Source organism: Onychomys torridus, chromosome 10 (genome assembly GCF_903995425.1).
Source record: "Onychomys torridus chromosome 10, mOncTor1.1, whole genome shotgun sequence".
Taxonomy (NCBI): Eukaryota; Metazoa; Chordata; class Mammalia; order Rodentia; family Cricetidae; genus Onychomys; species Onychomys torridus.
Window position 1 is genome coordinate 9165046 of NC_050452.1, and position 22506 is coordinate 9187551.

The following is a 22506-nucleotide window of genomic DNA, read 5'->3' on the forward strand; positions in this document are numbered from 1 at the left end:
AATACTAATTTTTCCAGTCGTGAGCATAGGAGACCATTCTGTCTTCTAGTATCATCCTCAATTTTCTTCTTCTTTCTCTTTCTTGGTTAGGTTCATTCCAAGGCCTTTTTTTTTTTTTTTTTTTTTTTTTTATTTAAAGGTTATAAATGGGTTTGCTTCCCTGATTTTTTTCTTAATACTTTTATTACTGGAATATAGGAGGGCCACTGATTTTTGAATGTTATTTTTGGGTGTTGGAGAGATAGGTTAGTGGTTAGGAGCATTGACTGCTTTTATAGAGGAGCCGGTTTTAATTCTCAGCACCTACATGGTGGCTCACAACCACCTGTGACTCCAATCCCAGGGTTCCAACTCTTTCCTCTGGCTTCCATTGGCATCAGGCACACACGTGGTACCCTACATGTAGGCAAAACATCGATACATACAAAACAAGTCATTTTTTAAATTTCATTTTTAGTGTTAATTTTGTATCTTAGCACTTTGCAGAAAATGTTTATCTGCTCTAGAAGTTTGCTGGTGGACTTTGTAGGATTACTGTGTATATACTCACGTCATTTGCAACTGTAAGCTTCCTTCCTGTTTGTATGCCTATTGCTTCTTTCTTGTCCTGTAGCTCTAGGTAGACTTCAGGCGCCCTAAGTAGGAGTGGAGAGAGCGCGTCCTCGTCTTGCTCTTCATTTGGTGAAATGTTTAGTTCTCCCCCCCTTTAGCATGGTGTGGCTCTAGGTCTGTCATGGTGTGTGTGGCCTTTATTGTATTGATGTTCCCTCTGCTCCTGGTTTTTCATAGTTTTTGTCATGAAGGAATGTTGAATTTGCCTAAGGCCTTCTCTGCATCTATTGAAATAATTGTGTGATTTGTGCCCTTGACTCTGTTTATGTAATATGTTACATATGTTGATTTGTATATGTTAAAACATCCCCAAGTCTCTAGAATGAAATTGATCATGACGATCATGTTGATGTATTCTTGTATTTAGTTTTTAAATACTTTGAGAAATTTGTGTCTCTGTCCATCAAGGAGATTGGTCTGTAATTTTCTTTTTTCATTGTTTTTTTTTCCTCTGATTTTGATGCAATTTCATAAAATGAATTTGGCAGTCTTCCTGAGCCTATTTTTCTTTCATCAATTGTATTGTTTTCCACACTTCTGTTCATTAACTTCTGCCATCTTCTTTTTTTTCAAATGAATTTATTTGTGTGTGTCAGAGGACAAATTGCATAGGTCAGTCCTCATATGCACCATGTTGGCGGCAAGCACCTTTACTTGTTATACGTCTCACTGACCTTCTGCCTTGTTCCTATTACTTCTTTTCATCGGCTGCTCTTGGGTTTGGCTTGTTCTTGTTTTCTTGGAGATTTAAGTGCATCATTAATTATTTATTTGAGATTTTTCTCCCTTTTAATTTGGGCTCTTAGAACTCCTCTCTTTCATTATATCCCACAGGTTTTGGTATGTTTTGTCTTTATTTTCATTCAGTTTAAGAATTTTTTAAATTTTCTTTTTAATTTGTTCAGTTAACCATTTATCATCAGCAATGTGTTGTTTAATTACCATTAGTTTGTGTTTTCTGTAGCTTTTCTTGCTGTTGATTTCTAGCTTTATTCATTGTGGTCAGATAGAATACAAAGGGCTGCTTTCCTTTATATTTGTTAAGATTTGCTTTTGTCCTAACATTATCTATTTTAGAGAGAGTTTAGAGCTGCTGAGAAGAATGCAGAATGCTGCAATATTTGGGTGAAATGTTCTTAGAAATCTGTTAAGTCCATTTGGTCTGTGATAGCAGTTAATCAATGACCTGTCTCAGTGGGAGTGGGGTATTGAAATCACCCAACATCGCAGTGTTAGGGTTAATCTATAGCTTTGTATCTTATATTTTATGAAAATGGATGTATTATAATGTCTTCTTTATGGATTGTTCCAGTATAAAGTGACTTTTTATCACTCCAGATTCAATTTGAGGTCTGTTTTGTAGATATTATCTAATATCTAGATATTAGATAATTTCTAGCCAGATATTAGATTAGCTATACTGGAGTGTTTCATATTTCCATTAGCTGGAATACCCTTTCCCATCCTTCCTCTCTAAGATAGTATATTTCTTTGAAAGCAAAGTATGTTTCTTAGTTCCTTTTTTAAAAATCCAGTCTGCTAATCAGTGTCTTTTCGTTAGAGATCAAGATCATTAATATTCTCAGTTATTACTAAAAGACGTGTATTAAGCCCTATCATCTTGTGTAGTTCTCACCAGTGTTGTGCATACTTACTTAGAGTCTGTGAAAGCTGGTTCCCGAGGAACCAACTTTCAGCTTCTGAGTTCTGTTCAGATCTGATTCAAGTTTGTTTTCCCCCAGTCTCACAATATTCTGTTTGTCTGGTTTCAGTGTACAGTCTTGTGCCTTCTGGTCTTAGTTTATCAGAGTTTCAGGTTGTGAACCTGAGGCCACAGCACAAGTCCTTTGAGCTGCTGCCTTCCTCCTGTTCTGTTGGTTGTCATTGCCATAGGGAAAGGACTTCCCCTGGCTTCTCCTTCTGCTATTAATTCTACTTCGGGTATGATAGCCTTTTCCCTCAGCTCTTGAGAACGTCTGTTACTTTTCTGATTCTCACCTTAGTCCATGGAGAGATTCTGGCTGCCTCATCTTTGAGAGGAGCACTCTTTTTGTAGATTTGGTAATGGTTAGAGAAGGGAGCCTTTCAGCAATGTCTAGTAATTGACAAAATGTGTCTTCTACAGGGGGTTAATCCATAGCATCTATCTCTGGACTGATCAAAAAATTGTTGTCCTTGCTGGAAACATTTTGGGACTAGCTCTCAAATGAGAACCTTTATTGGAACTGTAGCTGACTGTGCATTCTGTAGAAATGCAGTGTCAGTGGATGGACTGGAGAGTTTTTAACTACAATAGAAAAATTCCTGAAATGTAGTATGAGTAACAGACATTGGCAGGGAGACAGAGCTTTTTAATGAAAAGTTAGTCAACACTGGAAATCATATGCAGCCTTGAAGCAGTCAGGGTTTACGTCCATACGGCAGCCTCAGCTTGCTGGATCCCACCTTTGGAGTTCGCCTGGAGGAGTTCTTTTCAATCTGTCTCATTTGGGTTTTTTGTCTGTCCACTTGTTTGTTGTTGTTTGTTTAAGTATTTTTTTGACGTCTAGGGATTAAATTCCAGTTCTTTAACATGTTAGGTAAGCCATCTATCACCCCAGCTTCCATGTTAAATTTGTAAATAAATACAAAACAAAAAGGAAAAAGTGCCTATGTAAATGACAAGATCTATTTAATAAACCTCAACAAAGTCAAGGCCAATGAAAGCATTTTATATGAAACTGTATTGGGGAAACTCAAAAGTTATAAAGACCCCTGATAATGCTTGTTGAAAATATCATCATTAGGTTGGGGATTTAGCCCAGTGGTAGAGCGCTTGCCTAGCAAGTGCAAGGCCCTGGGTTCGATCCTCAGCTAAAAAAAAAAAAAATGAAAATATCATCATCATCTATTTAGACATTCAGATTCACGTGGCCTAAATAGACAAAACTTAGCATTGGATTTACTTAAAAGGATATTATACAGGAAACAGTAAATCATTTCATTCATTCTTTGTCCTCTACCAACCAGTGACAACTGGGTGCAAAGAGACAAGATCCGTGTAGTTAGCAGCAGGTTTTGTTATTGTTGTTTTTGCCTAAAATTCCTTGTGCTGCACAGGAACCAGTGTCTTTTTCAGTGGTTTGGTAAGTATACCTTACAAAGTCCACCGGCAGTGCAAGGCCAGTTCTTCTCCACAACCATAGAAGGAGGAGGAGAAAAGAGAAGAAGAAGAAGAAGAAGAAGAAGAAGAAGAAGAAGAAGAAGAAGAAGAAGAAGAAGAAGAAGAAGAAGAAGAAGAAGAAGTAGCAGAAGCAGAAGCAGCAGCTTTAGTCTTCTACCAGATGCACATTCTGAGTCCTACCATCCATATGCGGCATATCAGGCAGGAGTCATTTTTACCATAAGCAGTGTTGCCTGGGGTTTGTTAATCCATAGTTGATAAAGTTAATTTGGGAGAAGGAAGAAAGAATGACATATTGGCTACCTTCAGGGGAAAAGACTCCTAACAGCACAGATGGTAGCAGAGGAGATACCACTTAGAGATTTGAAGCACCAGAATTGATAATGGTATGACTCAGCCTTATGAGATTAAATGTCCTACTTCCCAGGACTCTGAGTAAAGAGAAGTAGGTCTCTCACCTTTAATTAGAGGTTCCTTAGGATCAACACAAGATTCCCATTAGAGAATACGCCTGTTAAGTTGCTTATTTTTGTTGCCTGAGCATCTACCACCAGTACCCAGGATGTTCATATGCAAAATCATAGTATTTCTATGCAATATATAACATGAAAAATTAAATAGCCATGTAATTTGGAAACCCACTTAAAGGGTAGGAAATTTTTGAGACCCAAACTTATTATGTAGTTATTAATGATGGGAAGTAAGGGTAGAAACAGAAAAATTGGGCAATTCTGACTTATATTTTCAATTGTGAACCTAGCCTTTAGCTGCTGAGCCATCTCTCCAGCCCAGTTCTGACTTCTTGAGCCAGTGGGTTTATAAGGTAAAACTATTTTAAAAAGAAGTTAGAATGGCTGGTGATAGAAAAGCTGCAATTAGCTTAGTGAGCATGAGGCCCTATATTCAATCCCCCAAACTGAAAATAAATACATCAATTTAAAAAAGCCATTAAAAAGGAGTTGGAAATCCTGAGAGGAGAGAAAGAGCAGGGGTGTCTCCACATTGTTTGGAACTGGGCATGTTACCTTGGAAAACAGTAAAAGTAACAGAAGGTAAACTACACATCCATTCTAGTTCCCATTGCACTTATACCCTAGTTCTACCTTACTTGTCTTAGTGACAACTGAGCATTTAGCTCCCCCGTCTTCAGCATGGAGAGAAGACTGCTAATCTTGAGAAGCTGTTTGATGGGGTGGAGTGGAAGTGAGGAGCCCAGGAAGAAGCTAGAAACTTAAGATTTTGGAAGAGCTTGTAGACACTAAGTATCAGTATGATTTCTCTAAGAGTGTATTCTAGTAATTCAAGGTTAGTTTAATCATATTTACAAACTAAAGAAAAAATTATATATTCATCTTTATAGATGCAGGAAGGAGTACTTGACAAAATTGAGCACCGTGTTTCTCAGCAAAGTTTTAATGGTGTGGTATTCCTTCACTTGATAAGGGAACCCTTACCTCTTGACTGGAACTGAGAAAAACATGTTTACACTCACTACTTCGTGACACCTTACATTAGAATACTGATATGTTACATAGGGTATGAGATTGGTATAGGAACAGAGATGTAGTTTTACATATAAACAGTGAACATACGAAACTAGCATAATCCCATTTAAAACAGAAGTTTGAAAAAAATCCATGGATTACTTAGAAATAAATTAGTGAAAGATGAGAAAGACCTTTCTAGCACTATAATACAATATTGAAGGTAATAAGAATAGTTTTAATAAATGGATAGTTAGTTCTGTATTCATAGATTTGAGAGTCAGAATTATTACTTTTCCCTAATCAACCTATGAATTCAAGGCCAATTATAATCCTAGCATGCTTAAAACAAACCCAGAAAATTGATTTTAAAATAGCAAAATATTTTATTTATTAAAATTTTGATATTTATTAAAATACTTGATATTTTAAAATATCAAAATAAAATAAAATATCAAAATAAAATAAAATATAAAATTAAAAAGTTGATTTTAAAATATACAAAGGACCTGAGAACATATACATCTGCGGTGGGTGAGGGGAAATAAAACAAATTAATAATAATTATAGAAACACCAGCTCTAAGATTATTGTAAAGATTTAATAATCAAGATAGCATGGTTTTGCCATAGATCAGATAAATAGATCAGCAAGATTAACGATTGAGAGTTGCATCTCCCAGTCAGCCATGTCATTACAAGGATGAACAGCCAATACTTTGCAGTGTACAGTGTTGGTAAGCTGTGACATTCAGTAATTTAGGTTAAGTTCATTTTGAATATACTATGGCTTTATGGAAATTTAAACTCATTCGAAGTCAAGGACCATCTCTAATAGCCATGAAACAAAAAAATTAATAAGTTAGATTTTTATTAAAATTAAATCTTACTAGATAGAATATTAAGAAAATAAATGAGTAACTCATAGATTAGAAAACAGTAGTCAGGCCTAGAATAGCAACCCTTGCTTCCAGTTCCAGCATTGGGGAGGTAAAGGCAGGAGGACAAGTTTGAGGACCGTCTATACTGCACAAGTCTCTGTCAGCAAAACCAACAAAATGGAAACAGCAGTAGCTACAAAGCACATATCTAATAGAATATAGAGTTGTTTTAGATTTTCCATACAATACATTTTGATCATATTTATCCTCCCCAACCCCTTTAGATCCTTCCCCTGTTCCCACAGTGAAATCTGGTTTGTGCTGGCCAACTGGTCATGAGCATGAGGGCTGCTCTGGAGTATGGTTGGTATACTCAGTGTTACTTCATAATGAAAACTGATTTTCCCTCTCCTGGAAACCATCAGTTGCCAAAAGCTTCTTGGTTAGATGTAGTTAAGAGTTTTCCTGCCTGGCCCACAGTCAGGACAAATCTCTCTCACCTGCCAGGCCCATAGATGCTCAGAACCAACCAAGTAAACACACAGAAACTTACATTGCTTACAAACTGTATGGCCGTGGCAGGCTTCTTGTTATCTAGTTCTTCTATCTTTTTTTTTTTTTTTTGCCAGAGCTGAGGACCGAACCCAGGGCCTTGTGCTTGCTAGGCAAGCACTCTACCACTGAGCTAAATCCCCAACCCCTACTTCTTCTATCTTAAATTAACCCATTTCTGTTAGTCTATACTTTGCCACATGGCTTGTGGCTTACCGGTGTCTTTACATGTTGCTTGTCATGGCAGAGGCTGGCAGTGTCTCTCCCCCAGCCTTCCACTTCCCAGAATTCTCTTCTCTCTTGTCCTGCCTGTACTTCCTGCCTAGCCACTGGCCAAACAGCATTTTATTTATACAGAGAGATATCCACAGCAGTTAGAAATAAGATTTGGTTTCCATTTCCCCTTTTCTGTTCTGGGGTTTTGCCTGGAGTTCATATGTGCATCAGCCCTGTTGTGTCTGGAAAATGCTGTTTCCTTGGAGTCATTTACCATCTCTGTATCCTCTTCTCCATAGCTGTCTGAGTTTTCAGGGGAATGATGTGATAAGGACCTGCCAGTTAGGATTGCGTGCTCCAGAGTCTCCCACTTTCTGCATTGTCCAGTTGTGGGTCTCTATGTTAATTATCCTCTACTGCAAGAAGTTTCTTCAATGAGAATGGAGTGCAGCATTCATCTATGGGTATAGCAATATGTTTTTAGGAGTCATTTTCTTCCTAGGCTCACTTAGAATAATAGTAGGTTTTCCCTCACAACCCATTACCTGTGCAGTCTCAAGTCCTGGGTTTCATTAACAGTATCAAATATAGGTTCTGTATCATGGAGCAGGCCTTAAATCCAATAAAAACCAGTGGTTGGTTATCTCTATTTACCATTTGTGCCACTGCTGCACCAGTGAATATTCTGCGGAGGCCTGCAGAGAGAGTGATCAGCCACATAAAAAGTCTACCTATGCTGACTCTGCTGTGCTTAGAGGGTGCAGGACTCCTTATGGGAAGTCCACTTAAAGAGCAGATGCCTAGGTACATCCCTTGTTCTGGTCTTCTCCACTAAAAACAAATACATGGAAACAACAACCTTATCCATCATCTGACTGCAGTGAAGTACGCTGCTGAGTATAGTCAGTCCGTACAGAATGCAGTCAAGTCCAGCTAGAAATTCAATTAGTTGCTTTAAGACACCAGATTTTGGTGTGGTAGCTTAAACCACATTTCTAAAGATAAATGAAACATTATAGATGTATGTGTGTGTTGTATACACATATACACATACATGTAAACATACACATAGGTAGGTATATTTATACACATATACAAATATACATGGAGATAAATATATGGATAAGTAAAGCACACTTTTTCTATAATGAAAAATAAAATCTTTTATCTCTGTGCCTTCATAAATGTGATGTGAAGTGTCATGATTCTCATTCATTTGTGCGTGAAATAAAACTTGCTCCATACAATAAAAACAATGTTAGGTGTTAGAAATATAAGATGACCGTGACATAGACAGCTGCTGAATTCCATCTTTTCTATTTTAAGTATATAAGGGTATTTTCCAGGTTCATTATGTGAATAGCACTCAGCGCACATTTGAGAATTCTTTTCATTTATGCATGTTCTTAAGCCAAGAAAAAGGAAGGATTGAGAGTGGGGAAAGAGTGAAGCTGGCAATTGGCCCCTAGGGGATACAGTAGTTAAGAGGCAGAGGAAATCTTAGAAGTCACCCCAGGATTAGAGAAAAAGGGATAGATGTGGTGTCCTCAAAGGGAAACATATTTTTATGGTGTGAATGATTATTTCTGCTTATTCAGAAGTCAAATAAAACCCAGAATTTATCTGGAATTGCCAATTAGAATTTACATTGGTGAGCCAGGCATGGTGGCACACACGTGCAGTCTCAACACCCAAGAGGCTAAGGCGGGAAGATCACTGCCAATTCAAGACAAGCCTGGGCTACTTGGTGAGACCATGACTCCAAACCACACACAGATACACGCAGACAGACAGACAGACAGACAGACAGACACACACACACACACACACACACAGACCCACAGACACACACAGACACACACAGACACATACACACACACACAGACCCATAGACACACACACACACACACACACACAGAGACCCACAGAGACACACACACACACACACACAGACCCACAGAGACACACAGACACATACACACACACACACACACACACACACACACAGACCCACAGAGACACACACACACACAGACCCATAGACACACACACACACACACACACACACACACACAGACCCACAGACACACACACACACACACAGACCCACAGACACACACACACACAGACACACTTGCACACTCAAGAAAATTCACAGATGTCTATGTTTTGAAGGTGTGCTATTTGAGATTAAGAGACGTTTGCCAAATGAACATGGAATAAAGGTTGAGAGACTTCTGTTTGAGGGTGGGGGAACAACTTACTCATATAGATGAGCCGTTGGGAGGGAGAGTTGGAGAGGGGTGCGATAGAAGGTGTAAGGAGAGTGCATGCTCAGTAGCCGCTTGCCTGCCTAAAGCAGCCTTTGCCTGCCTTCCCCATTATGGTTTGCTGTGGGACTGAAAATAGCATTACTAAACCTGTTAGATGTATCCATAAATCAAATATTTACAGGCTTAGCCTTTGAGGAAAGTGACATCTTTTTGACCTTGATCTTTGCCAGGAAGTTGAAGTATTACTATTCTGGACTATCTTAAAATAAGATATATTGCAACTAAATCTAGTTATACTCAGAGAAGAATGAGGATGATGCAAGGTTCTCAGGTATGCCCAAGCTCAGGCTGTTTATCTTCTCCTTTAATTCACCCTACAGGGTTTCTTAAAGGAGACAGCCGATTACTCCTCATGCTGCTTCCCCATCCTCCACTTTCCATGGGATAATCTGTTGGTCAATTTCTATCTTTAGAATTTCTAACAGTAAAGCAAAGTCGCCGATTCCTTGCCCTGTGCTTCGATTGCCTGCCCCTAATTTCATTTCCCTCAGTTGCAGCAGCGTGCAGCAAGTGAAGACCAGTGCACTGCTTCGGGTGCTTGCTCTGTGACTTTACTGCTCAACCTGAGCAGCAGTGTAGGGAGAATTTTCTCCTGTGCTATTACATAGCATTGTTAGTATTTTCTAAGTATGTAAATTCCCAGTACACTAAGGCTTAAATATGTAATAAAGTATTGCATAAATGTACTGGGTGATAAATAACAGAGTGATATGTTTCCTGGGAACATCTTCCATTAAAACAAAATGTCCAATAACTTTTTGTTGCAAATCTTACTGCAGTTTTTAACTTTTTCCATTATCAAAAGAAACATTTATTATAGGTGACTTGGAGGAAAGAAACAAGTTATCAGAAGAGTAACTGTGTAACAAAGCTAAGTATTTCAGGCTCCAGACCCACATAGCAACTGCCAGTTGGAATGTTTTCATGGGAAGTGTCACAGGTTGTTCCCAGCTAAGTAGCTCCGGTACCAGTGCCAGGCTCCTCTCTGCAGTGCCCAAACACCAGCCGGTTTGTAAAGTGTGCATTGCATCTTACATTGGCTGCCCACAGCTCTCGGAGCAGAGTTCATGTTTTCCAGTTGGATCACAGTGGTGTTCACGATTGAACATTGGCCAGCCTCAGCACATTGCACTCTCCACCCCTGGCATGAGCCCCATACACCTCTAGTTCCTCGAGGATGTCAGGTTCCCTTTGCCTCCCTTTATGCTCGTGGAATGTCCTCCATCTCCTCTTTTTGTTTTATGGTGCTAATAGTAATATCCTTTGTCTTGTGTTAGCTCAAATGTAAGTGAAATCCCAGGTAGTGGTCTAACCTTCGACCGCCTCTTCTGGTTTCACCGAGTGGTCAGTGTGACCTCTTAGACACTACTCATCATATGGTCAGTACTACCTTGCTCCTCCACCTTCCCTAAACATAGGTCACGAGAACAAACGCTAGCTCAGGAAATAGAGGTATTTGATTAAAAAGCGATGCTGCTTTGAAGATTTAAACATTTTGGATTAACATTTATTTATATTACACATAAGGAACATTGGTATAGATAATCACGATTACCTTTCTATTCCGTTAATATGAGAAAAAAATTCTAGAAGCAAAAGTTTTAGGGTTTACTTAAGCTTAGGATAGGCTTGGAAGGACAGGACAATTTGCCATCATAGAAAACAATTGCTTTGTGTTGTTAATGAGGAAATGGTCACCATTGATTTTAAATATTATCAAAAGCATGCTGAGAAGGAGGAAATATTTAAAACATTAAGAAAATTTATGATGTAAATAATAGTTTTAGGATCATTCTGATAAAATTTGAACATACTTGATATTGTATCTAAAACTCCATGGAACAGTATTCATATCTGAAATCGATAGCTAAGCCCATGATTCTTGAGTATTTTACTACGATCTTACTAGATGCTTAATTAGTAGTGGATTTATGCTTTTGGAGATTAGATTTCTAAACTTAAAATCATTTAAAATGCCCTAGCTATATAAGGAAAACTGTAAGCCTTTGAGTCTATTTAATTTTTTTTCAACCAAGTAATCACACATTTGGAAATATAGACAAATAAACAACACTAGTATACAAGATAAACTATATATTAACCATAGTACCACAGGCAGTTTGTGAGGACTGACTGGTAATATATATATAAAGCCTTTCTGCTTAATATATTTTAGCTTCTAGCAGTATTTATTTTTTCGTTACTCATTTTTTAAAGTTAAAAATTCATCAATTGCAAAATTATAAAAATTACACAACTAACAATAAAAAAGGTCAGTAATGACTAGTAAACACTTTGACATTGCTACTCTTCGAACTCATGCTTTTACAAAAATTACTGTCTTATGATGATTAGTAGGCAGGAAAGGATGTAATTTGTGAATGAATTTTCCTACTGAATTGCCATTACCTGAGTTCCAGTTAGCCCAGTGGGCTGAAGAGATGGCTCAGTGCTCTAGAACAGGTGTTCATTCTCCAGTGACTGAGTTTCCCAGCACCACATTTTGAGGCTCCCCACAACCACATGATGTAACTCCAGGTCCAGGGTGTCTGACACTCTCTTCTGGACTTTGTGGCTTTTTACAGTGACCTGTTTGCTAGCATGTATGTGTATGCGCGTGCGCGCGCATGCGCGCGCGCACACACACACACACACACACACACACACACACAACTAAAATTAGTGTATAAATTTTTTTCTTGAATATTTTTAGCAAAACAAAGATTGGAAGCATGACTTAGTGGGGAAGGGTTCTTGTTTCCAAGCCCAGAGTCTGAGTTTAGTTCTAGGGATGCACGTGATAGAAGAGCCAGCTCCTGCAAAATTTCCCCAGACCTCCAACAGGCATACCATGATATCTACCCTGCCTTCATAAAGTAAATAAATGTAATAAAGTTTTTATTTTTTCATAATTTATTTGTTATGTGCATTGGTGCTTTGCCTGCAGGTATGTCTGTGTGGGGCTGTCAGATCTTAGAGTTACAGATAGGTGTGAGCTGCCATGTGGGTGCTGGAAATTAAACCTGGGTCCTCTAGAAGAACAGTCAGTGCTCTTAACCGATGAGCCATCTCTCCAGCTCCCTAAACATTTTATTTTTAAGTATGAGCATGATAACATAAAGGAAAGAATTTTTAGTAGACACAAGTTTGTCCCTTTTCACTGCTATTTAAATAGGGTCATAGAGTTGAGTTGTGTTTATGTTTATTCCATGTTTTCAATAGTTTATTTTCACTATCCAAAGCAGTTTTACTCATACAAAATATATTTTCTCATTTGGATATGGGAAGATGATAAGCTAGATAAGATGATTTTTCCATTTTAATTTTGTTCAAAGACCTATAACATTTCTGAAAGTCTAATATTCTGAGAATCACTCATTAAATATGCTTCAGTATTTCATTGGTGTCTTTATAGAATGTAAATTCTCAGGGGACAATACAATGTCTGTTTCTTTTTATTCTTGTGTCCCAAGCAGAAGCCTTGGCACAGACTGACAAATAAATATTTGTTCAAAAAATAAGTGCACAAAGGCAATCCTACTACAAACATGTATTCTTTGATTTGGTTCACATAAAATGTATTGCATACTTAGATTTATAGTGCTAAAAAACAGTGGTATTGATATTAAATTAAAACTGCTGTTTATTTCCTTTTCCTCCATTTCCCACAAAATGGTCTGGATCTGTTTCGTATATAACATTTTCCTAGGCTTAGGTTTGGAAATGCTGAGGACTAAACAGGTGGCCCTAATGAAGCCTTTTTATTTTGCTTATGATTCATGTATAAAAAGAATTTTCATATACCAAGTGAGTTCTGTGGTTTTCTTCTCTATCCTTCTCTTTGGGCTATCTCTCCGGGGGTAGATAGCATTACCTAAAACAGGTGCTGTTGGAAGAGATAGATAGCAGCTGCTTCCTGCTCAATCCTTCCTTGCTGATTTTTAGCATAGTCGAGCATGAAGAATTTCTGTGTGCTTTATTCAGATAGGTATAGTCTTATAATCTTTGATTTGAATTAAGACTTTTGCAAGACAAATAGTGACTGACTCTCTGAAGGTGTTTATTGTTGTTTTGTAAGAGTTTCCCAAATCCAGTATAAACCTTTTAACGTTATTTATTGTTACTGTTTTGTGTTTATTAACATAGTAATTATGATACTAATAAAAATGTTAGCAGTAAAATATGATTGCAATAATGTCCAGTTATTTACCTTTGTTATAGTTCATCAAAGTAACATTTCTGAATGTATCTATCGATTAATCTCACCCTCCTGTCTGTTTTTGATAACAGCATGCTTCTACTGCTCTTTAGTGAAGCACCCTGACCTTACATTTCTTGACTGGCTTCTGTTTACAGAGATTGTAAACCAGTTGAATGCTCTGAGCAGCTTAGATGAAGATCCAGATGACTGCATAAAGCAAGCACATATGCCTTCAGCTAGATCAGCCAGTTCCTCTGAAGGTCTAAAGCTTTACTCCTCCTGCTTCTGGTGCCTGTTGCCTGTGACTTGCTACGCTCTGACTGTCTGCTGAGCTGTTAGCTTTGTCCTGTGTCATTTCTTGAATGTTCTCTGTGGTAATTTGTAGTGCACCACCAGGCAGCAAGAGAACAGACCTTCTCCTAACAAGTTTGTTAGCAGAGTCTTGATAGGGGTTATTCTAATCGCCTCCTGAGTATTCTTAGTCACAAGTGTGTTACCTTTTTATTGAGCTTACTATTATACATACGCTAATTATTTGCATCTATAGCTGTTTAAAAGACTTTTTCTATAAGTCTATTCAGCACTCAGAAATCAAATTTAGTTGACATAGAAAGTTTCTTTACTATAGTTCATTTTGTGATGTAATTCCCATGTTAAATTTGCTCCTTTTGGTTTATTTTCAAATGTTGGTGTACTACAAAATACTTGAATGGCATTCTGCCACTCATAAAATGCTGTCTTATTATTTGCAGGTATTATTAATGTAAATTTTAATATATTAAAATATTTCGCAAATTACTAAAACTTATGATTCATTATAACTGTGATGAACTTCATACATGCATTTATTTCAGAACTTATCAACACACTTAACTTTTTGGATGACTCACAAAAGGACTTGGCCACTGTGAATACAAATCCATTTGATGAACCTGATGTAACAGAATTAAATCCATTTGGAGATCCTGGCTCAGAAGGTAACATGTTTGTCTACGCTCTTATTTTGCAGTGAAGTGGATCCTAATGACACATTGCTATACTCATAGATCGCTCCACCTTTTCAGAGGAGTGTCTGCGCCTAGAAGATAACCAAGAGACCCACAAAAAATCCTTGTATAGTTGAGTTGTTTTGAGCGGTGAGGGCATAACATTTTTTTCTCTCAGGTGGTTTTTTATATTATTGTTGCATTTACTATCGCTTGCAGCTGATCATTTATTAATCCTCTCTATCAGTTTGACCAAAAAATAGAAAAGGTCTGATATTGAGATAACAGTATGTTACTTAGTGGTTATACTAAAGCCTCATTGATGGGCAGACCACATGAAGCTGCTGTGTGGGACCTGCTGATACTGATGAAGCAGAGGTGGGTGGGTTCTGTCTGCATTTAGTTGTTTCTTCCTGGTGTCCAGGACATCCAACATGCAGCCACTTCCAATTGCATGTCTCTGGCTGAGAATCAGTAGTGGGAGTGAACTATATGTATGTATGTGATAAATAACATGGAGGAGAGAAGGAAGAACCACAGCCATGTCTCTCTCTCTGTCTCTCTCTCAAACACACACACAGACACACACTCCTATTTTATAAGGAATAAATCAAAAGGTTTTCCCCCCAAGTCATTTTTCTTTTCTTTTTTCTTTAAATTTTATTTATTTATTTATTTATTCATTTATTTATTCTCCACAGTTTCCCTCCTCCCCCCTCCCCCCCAGATCTACTCCTCCTCCATTTCCCTTCAGAAAAGAGCAGACTCCCCAGAGAAGTCAGGCAAACACAGCATAAGGAGTTACAATGAGCCTGGGCACATCCCTCCTATCAGGGCTGGACAAGGTAGCCCAGGAGGAGGAAGAGGGTCCCAGAAGCAAATCATTTTTCTTACCAAGTCATTTTAAACTTAATGCTTGAATAAGGGCTGTTGAGGAAGTGAGACTGCTGTTTAATTAAACTCCTTGCTCGGAGTAAATGCCAGAATGATCGACTGCTGTTGACATCTTTTTGACTGCTCTAGTGCATGCGACTGTCAGGATGGAATTGGAGTCTCAGCTTCAGGACTTGCTCCTCGGGCAGTATCGTTTTACAATCCTTTCCCTCATTGCTTTTTCACTGCGCTCCAGAGTAGTCAGTTTCAATTACTGAGGTGTAATTTTGTTTGTGAGCTGTAGATTGTGAACATATTTAAAATATTAATAAATGGTACAGTAAATTTATAGTAAGTCTCAGAGGCGATCAGTTGAAGCACCACTTTATATAGATGAGATCACTAAGGCTCAAAGGAGTGAAGTGATGTGAACTTGTGGTAAATGGACATGTCTCTTTTTGAGCACACATGTTGCTTTTGATTATGTATTGCATATATTTGAGTATGTATGTTCAAAAAATATTAGGAAAATGTTTCAAGATACCAGCATTTGGGCTTTTCATTTCAAAATTAAATATGTAACTTTGCTAAATATATGTGAAGCCACTTTGCGAAAAGAGTAGTCACATAATGTATCGTGATAACACGTAAGAGTGTTAATTTCTGTTTGGAAATGGTAAGCCAAGCTTTTAATTGTATGTATAAAGATAATAAAATATGTAGCATCTATTATTCTCTTTACTATATGCCACTAGAAATTTTGGAATAAATATTTCCTAGAAATAATTATTTACTGATTCAAAATTTGTATCCTCAATAAATAAATGTTTGTGGAAGAAAAATATATTGTAGTAGTTTAGATTTTTTTTTGTACAGTTTTAATTCTTATTCATTCTTTTTTTTTTTTTTTTTTTTACTGTCTAATGCTTCAGTGACCCATTTAAAAATCATTGTGTTTATTACTGTTCATGTGAAATAATCTGAAGTTCTTTGTGGCTGGCTGTTGTCAATAAATTGTACACTGTAGTATATATATATATATGTGTGTGTGTGTGTATGTATATGTATATATATATATGTATATGTATGTATATATAATATAATGTCTCATTCTTTGAGAATTTCATATGATATATTTTGAACATGTATTTCCCCTCTTCCAACTCCTCCCAGATCATTCCCATCTCCTTACCTACCCAACTTCATGTTGCTTTTCTCTCTGAGAAACAAACACACATGCATTGTAGAGTCCAGTTTGTGTTAGTGTGCCTACTTCTTTGCTTCGGGTTTTATAACTGATGCTCTGATTAGTTTCAATAATTATCATCTTTTGTTTTGATTTTAGAGACAGGGTTTCTCTGTGTAGCTTTGGAGCCAGTTCTGGAACTCGCTCCGTAGACCACGCTAGTCTTGAACTCACAGAGCTCCACCTGCCCCGCACACTCTAGGGGTTATATATTAAGACTGCCATGTAGATGGTAGGACTCTAACCCAGGCCCTCATGCTTATACAACAAGCACTCCCAACTGAGCCTTCCAGTTACTTTTCAGAATTGCAGTAATGGATTTTCTTGTTTTCTACTAAAATATATTGTTAGAGTTTTCTGGCATAATTTAAATTGTTTAATAAACTATATTTTTTTACTTGCTCCACCCTGGAAAATCCTGATTTTTACCACCCAAACTGTGTTCAATCCTGTTTTCAAATTAAGATTTGGGTGTTTTAAAAGTGAGTTTCATACAGCACATTTATGAGCTTGCCATCATGATTTCATTCTGCCTCTTACGTTTCTTCTCCTCAGAATGAGGGCTGGACCCAGGACTTGTGTGCTTGCTAGGCAAGCTTTCTACCACTAAGCTACCCCAGCCCCATCAAGCATGCTTTAATACAGCGTTTCAGTTTGGATTTCATGCTATCCTTGTTGATTAGATCAAGATTATTGGCTCTGAAAGATTGAGGTTAGAGCTTGATAGAATATAGCTCAATGGTAGAATATACAAGGCTCTGTCTTCATCCCCATCTGCTCTCCCCATCAGTGCTGTATGAGTATATGTTGTATACAGTTCAGAGTAAATGTTTTGATGTCTACCTAGATGGTATATGCTGGTAGAGCTACCAAGTATAATTTTTTTAAAAAATATTTTTATGTTCTTTTAAAAATCAAATATACTGTGCTTCAATTTGGGATGGCAGGCTCTTGTAGTGAGATAAACAGTAATTCTGCACCCCCAAGTAGTTTAAGACTTCTGAAGTTTATATGCTGTCATGCTAGTATTAGACACTTCAAACACTGTCCTGAGGAAGCTGGAGAGGTGATGCAGAGGTTAAGATCCTGTCCTCCTTCATTTCATAGCACCCATCTCAGGAGTCTCACTTGTAACTCCAGCCTTAGGGGATCTGACTCAGGTGCACAAATTCACCTGCACACACATACACAGGTATTGTATAATTTAAAACAGAATCAATCTTTTTAAGGCTGCCATAACACAGCAGCAATCTAAAGAGGTGCTGTTTAAGAGTTCCTGTCCTGAAGAAGTCAGCAGAAATCCCACAGCTTAGGCTTTGTTGAGCTTCAGGGTTCCTTAGCTCTCCAAAGACGTATTCTTGTTCCATTGTTGCTCTTGGATTCACTGAAACTCATAGTTCATTAATTCAAGATGGCCTATCTTTAACAACATTCAAAAATGTCATATGCTGTGAATTTAACCTGTCTTTTGCTGTTGTTTTATAGAACCAGTGACTGAAACTGCGTCACCTAAAAGACCAGAAGAAACTTTTTATAATAACAGCTGTAATCCCTTTAAAGGTGGGCAGACTCCACAGCATGGGAACCCATTTGATGAGCCTGAAACCTGTGTCATGATAAAGGATTCTCCACCCCAGTCGACAAAAAGAAAAAACCTGAGACCTGTGGACATGAGCAAGTACCTCTATGCTGACAGTTCGAAAAGTGAAGATGAGTTGGATGAGTAAGCACATTTATTTTATTTTGCTGTGATCACAGCTTAGTCTATACAGTAACTTAAGGAAGCCCTTCTTAAATATAACCAGATGTTTAAAAATGTTTATATGCATTGTGTAAGTTAACACATAACTCACCCTGCTACCAGAAATTCTTTTGAGAATACTTTTTCAGTATGATCCTGTCTCTTGGTTTTGTAGTGGTTGTTTTTTTTTTTTTTTTTTTTTTTAGAATTTCATACATGACTGCACTGTATTTACATCATTTCTACCCTTCATTCTTCTCTCAAATTCATGTCATCTTCCTTTATAATTACACACACACACACACACACACACACACACACCAACAAATCAAACCAAAAAATGGGGGAAAAAAACCCCTACTGAGTCTGATTAGTGCTGGCTGTATACACATGAGTTTATGGCTGATCACATAGGCTTGGAACCTCTTGGGGCTTGTCTCAGTGGGAAACTTCCTTCCTTCCCTCCCTTGGTTCCCACTGACCATCTGTGGCTCTTTAGCTAGGGGTGAGACCTTGTGAACTTTCCTCCATCCATGTTGGGATGTCTACTGGTATGGTCCTGTGCAGACAGCAGTGCTGTTGAAAGTTTTGTGGGACCAACACTCCTGCCATGTCCAGAAGACATCTCTTGCAACAGTCCTCCTAGTCATCAGTGGTTTTTACTTTAGCTTCTATTTTTTCTTCATGGAAGGTGTATGACTGTCTACCCCAAAGCAGCAAATGTGGGAGACTGTTTGTGCAATCTGGTTGGAATTCCAGTTGTGTTTTCTCATTGAAACTCTGTTATAAATGGCACTTAGATGTTTCTGATTGAAATTTATAAGCATTTACTTTAATTCTGTTACAGTTCTGTTATTGGAACCATGGAGTTACATATGATAGGTGGTGAGAAGATTTGTTCAGACACTTGACAGTACAATCCCAATATTTCTTTCTTTCTTTTTTCTTTTTTTTGTCTAGCTTTTCAGTGTATTTCTTTTCTTTTTTTTTTTTTTTTTAACATACCAACCACAGATCCTCCCTCTCATCCCTCCTCCCGCTCCCCACCCTATCCCCTCCTCCAAAGGATCAGTCTTCCCATGGCGGGGAGGTGAGGGGGCACGGGGGAGAAGACAGTAAAGCCTGATACATTCATCTGAGGCAGGACCAGGCCCCTCCCCACTGCATCAAGGGTGAACAAGATATTTGACCATCGGTAATGGGCTCATGCACCAGAGATAGATCCTGATCCCACTGCCAGGGTCCCCTCAAAAGACCCAGCTACACAACTGTCTCCCATATTCAGAGGGTATCGTCCGCTGTTGGTCTAAAGTTCGTGAGTTCCTATAAGCTTGGTTCAATTGTCTCTGTAGATTTCTCATTATGATCTTGACACCACCACCCCCCCCCCCCCACCCCCGGTCATACAATCCCTCCTCCCTCTCTTCGACTGGACTCCTGGAGCTTGGCCTGGTGCTTGGCTGTGGATCTTTGTATCTGCTTCCATCATTAACTGGATGAAGGCTCTCTTGGTCCAATCGGAGCTAGTGGAGTCTGTGTCTCAGAGAGCAGCTGCGGTCTCTGAGGATGGGTGGGTTTTGGGGGGTGGAGTAGTTACAGGGTCCGATGGGGGTGGCAGGAGTCAGACTTGCCTGCAAGAGTCTTGCCTGCTGGCCTGCAAATGGGGCTGCAATGAGGGTGGGTGGGTTTGGAGGCACAGGTTGTACCTCTGGGCTTAAAGCCTAGAGGCTGGGGTGATTGGCTAGGAGAACAGTGACTCACTTCTTGGTCCAATCGGGGCTGCCGGAGTCTGTCCAGTCCCAACATTTCTAAATAAGAGACAACCATAAGCTCTGTGTGAACAGTCAGAGCTGCCATTTTGCTCAGATCTGGGGCGGAATTAAACAGACACATCATGGTCTGGAGCTGCATGGTGCCAGTGCTGTGGGCCTGAGTGTATGTAAAGAACAACAGCTACACTCTACTTTAGCCATGATGCAGTGACACAGGCTGGACTTAGCATCCGTCTCAAGCAACTAAGAAATGGAATGAAATGCTTGAAACAGTATTCTTGAGACATGGAACAAGACTGCAAGGGACAATAGTCCACAAGAGAACAGAAAGAAAGAAGGCAGGTCCCACAGCTGTCCTTCACGTCATATATTTGGAAATGTTTCCAGCATTTTAGGGGTAGACAAATTCACACTGTCCCTAAAAAATCTCCCTGAATTGGGGGCACATAATTTGGTTTACAGAGATGGCACCAACACTAATAAACCAAGGTGATAAAATCTGTAAATTGAGCAGCAGAGAGGAGATGGCCACCCTCAGAATTTCAGAGCTCTCTAGAGGGTTCTTCTTCATCTTTAGCTGAGTGTAATTGGAACATACATGTGAGTAAATTGTCCATGAACAATTGTGGGAGATTTTTTCAGGATGGAGCGTAGTCTCTTTCTCCACTAAGCAGAGAGGATGATTTCCTAAAACATAAGACATAGTGCTTAGAAGAGTGTTGCCTCATTGTGGCCAAGTTAGCCAGTACCAAAAGCTTAACAGCAGGGTCTGAAGAATCTGGCTAACTTTAAATAAGTGAAATAAACTGTATTCCACACAAGCCTAAAAGTATTTAAGGTAATAAGCAAATAGGTAGTACTGAAAATAGAACTTTTATACTGTCTGACAAACAAATTTATCAGGCCTATAAAGAAACAGGAAGTCTGACTATAATAATGAGGAAATTGAGTCATTAGATATGGATACAGAGATGGAGGAGGTGATGGAGCTAGTTAATAAGTAAAGTATTAAAAATATGTTGTAGCAGAGAATCCTTCCTGTAGGACCTAGGCCCTGGGACACAGCCAGTCCCCTAGAACCCCTACCCAACTCTGCCCCAGTTGCTGGCCAGCAGGGGAAACTCCTGCCGGCAGGCTCCCCCATCAGTCCCTGCAATCTGCAAGACCCATGTCCTACCCCAGTACCCATCTGCCTGCGACCCCAGTAACTTCCTGAGACAAGGAATCTGCCACCTCTCGTTGGACCAAGAGTGGCTCCTGAGACACACAACCTGCCAGCTCTCATTGGACTAAGAGCTCTCATTGGCCTAAGAGAGGCTTCCTGAGACACAGAATCCACCTCCTCTTACTAGACCAAGAGCCCTGATAAGACCAAGAGCAGCTCCCTGAGCCCACAGAACCAGCCAGCTTGGATTGGACCAAGAACAGTTCCCTGAGATGCACAACCTGCCAGCTCCAATCAGACCAAGAGCTAAGTTTGGACCCAGAGAGGCCCCCTGAGATTCAGACACAGCAAGGCAGCTCGCTCAGGCACAGGCACCTCTTGCACCTACTGGAGGAAGAAATGGGTAGACACTAGTGCAAAAATACATACAACAACATAAAGAGTAATATGGCATCACTAGAACCTAGCTCTTCTACAACAGCAATACCTGAACATCACAATGTAGAAGAAGGAGAAGAAAGTGAACTTAAAAATAACTTCATGAAGATGCTAGAGGCCTTTAAAGAGGAAAATGAAAAATTCCCTTAAATTATGGAAAAGACAAACAAAAAATTGGAAGAAATCAATAAATCCCTTAAAGAAAGCCAAGAAAACTATTAAAAAGTAATTAAATATGTGAAAGAAACAGTTCAAGACCTGAAAAGTGAAATAGATACAATGAAGAAGACATAAACAGAGGGGATGCTGGAAATAGAAAATCTGAGTAAATGAACAGGAAATAAAGATGCAAGCATAACCAACAGCATACAAGAAATGGAAGAGAGGCTCTCTGCTGTAGAGGATACAATAGAGAAAATGGATTCATCAGTCAAAGAAAACACCAAAGCCAAAAAAGTCATAACACAGAATGTCCAGGAAATCTGGGACACTGTGAAAAGGACAAACCTAACAGGGATAGAAGAAGGGGAAGAGCGCTCGCTTCGGCAGCACATAGACTAAACTTGGAACGATACAGAGAAGATTAGCATGGCCCCTGTGCAAGGATGACACGCAAATTCGTGAAGCATTCCATATTTTGGGGGGCCCAAGTCCTTCTTATTGAGCCCCCCCCCAAAAAAAAAGGAAGAAGGAGAATACCAACTCAAAGGCACAGAAAATATATTCAACAAAATCATGGAAGAAAACTTTCCCAACCTAAAGAAGGAAATACCTGTGAAGATACAAGAAGCTTATAGAACACCAAATAGAGTAGACTCCCCCAAAAAAGTCCCCTCGCCACATA

The 22506-nt window shown here is 38.9% G+C and overlaps 1 protein-coding gene and 1 non-coding gene across 2 annotated transcripts in view; both read left to right on the forward strand.

Annotated features, from left to right (window-relative positions):
- Ehbp1 (EH domain binding protein 1) overlaps nucleotides 1–22506 on the forward strand; it is a 286967-nt gene that overhangs the window by 125016 nt on the left and 139445 nt on the right. The window contains exons 8-10 of the mRNA XM_036201513.1: nucleotides 13597–13701; nucleotides 14296–14418; nucleotides 18032–18269. Coding sequence (XP_036057406.1) covers nucleotides 13597–13701; nucleotides 14296–14418; nucleotides 18032–18269 — 466 coding nt within the window. The remainder of the gene's footprint in view (nucleotides 1–13596; nucleotides 13702–14295; nucleotides 14419–18031; nucleotides 18270–22506) is intronic.
- LOC118592681 lies at nucleotides 22196–22302 on the forward strand. Its single transcript, XR_004946135.1, has one exon. It is a non-coding gene; the product is annotated as a U6 spliceosomal RNA (small nuclear RNA).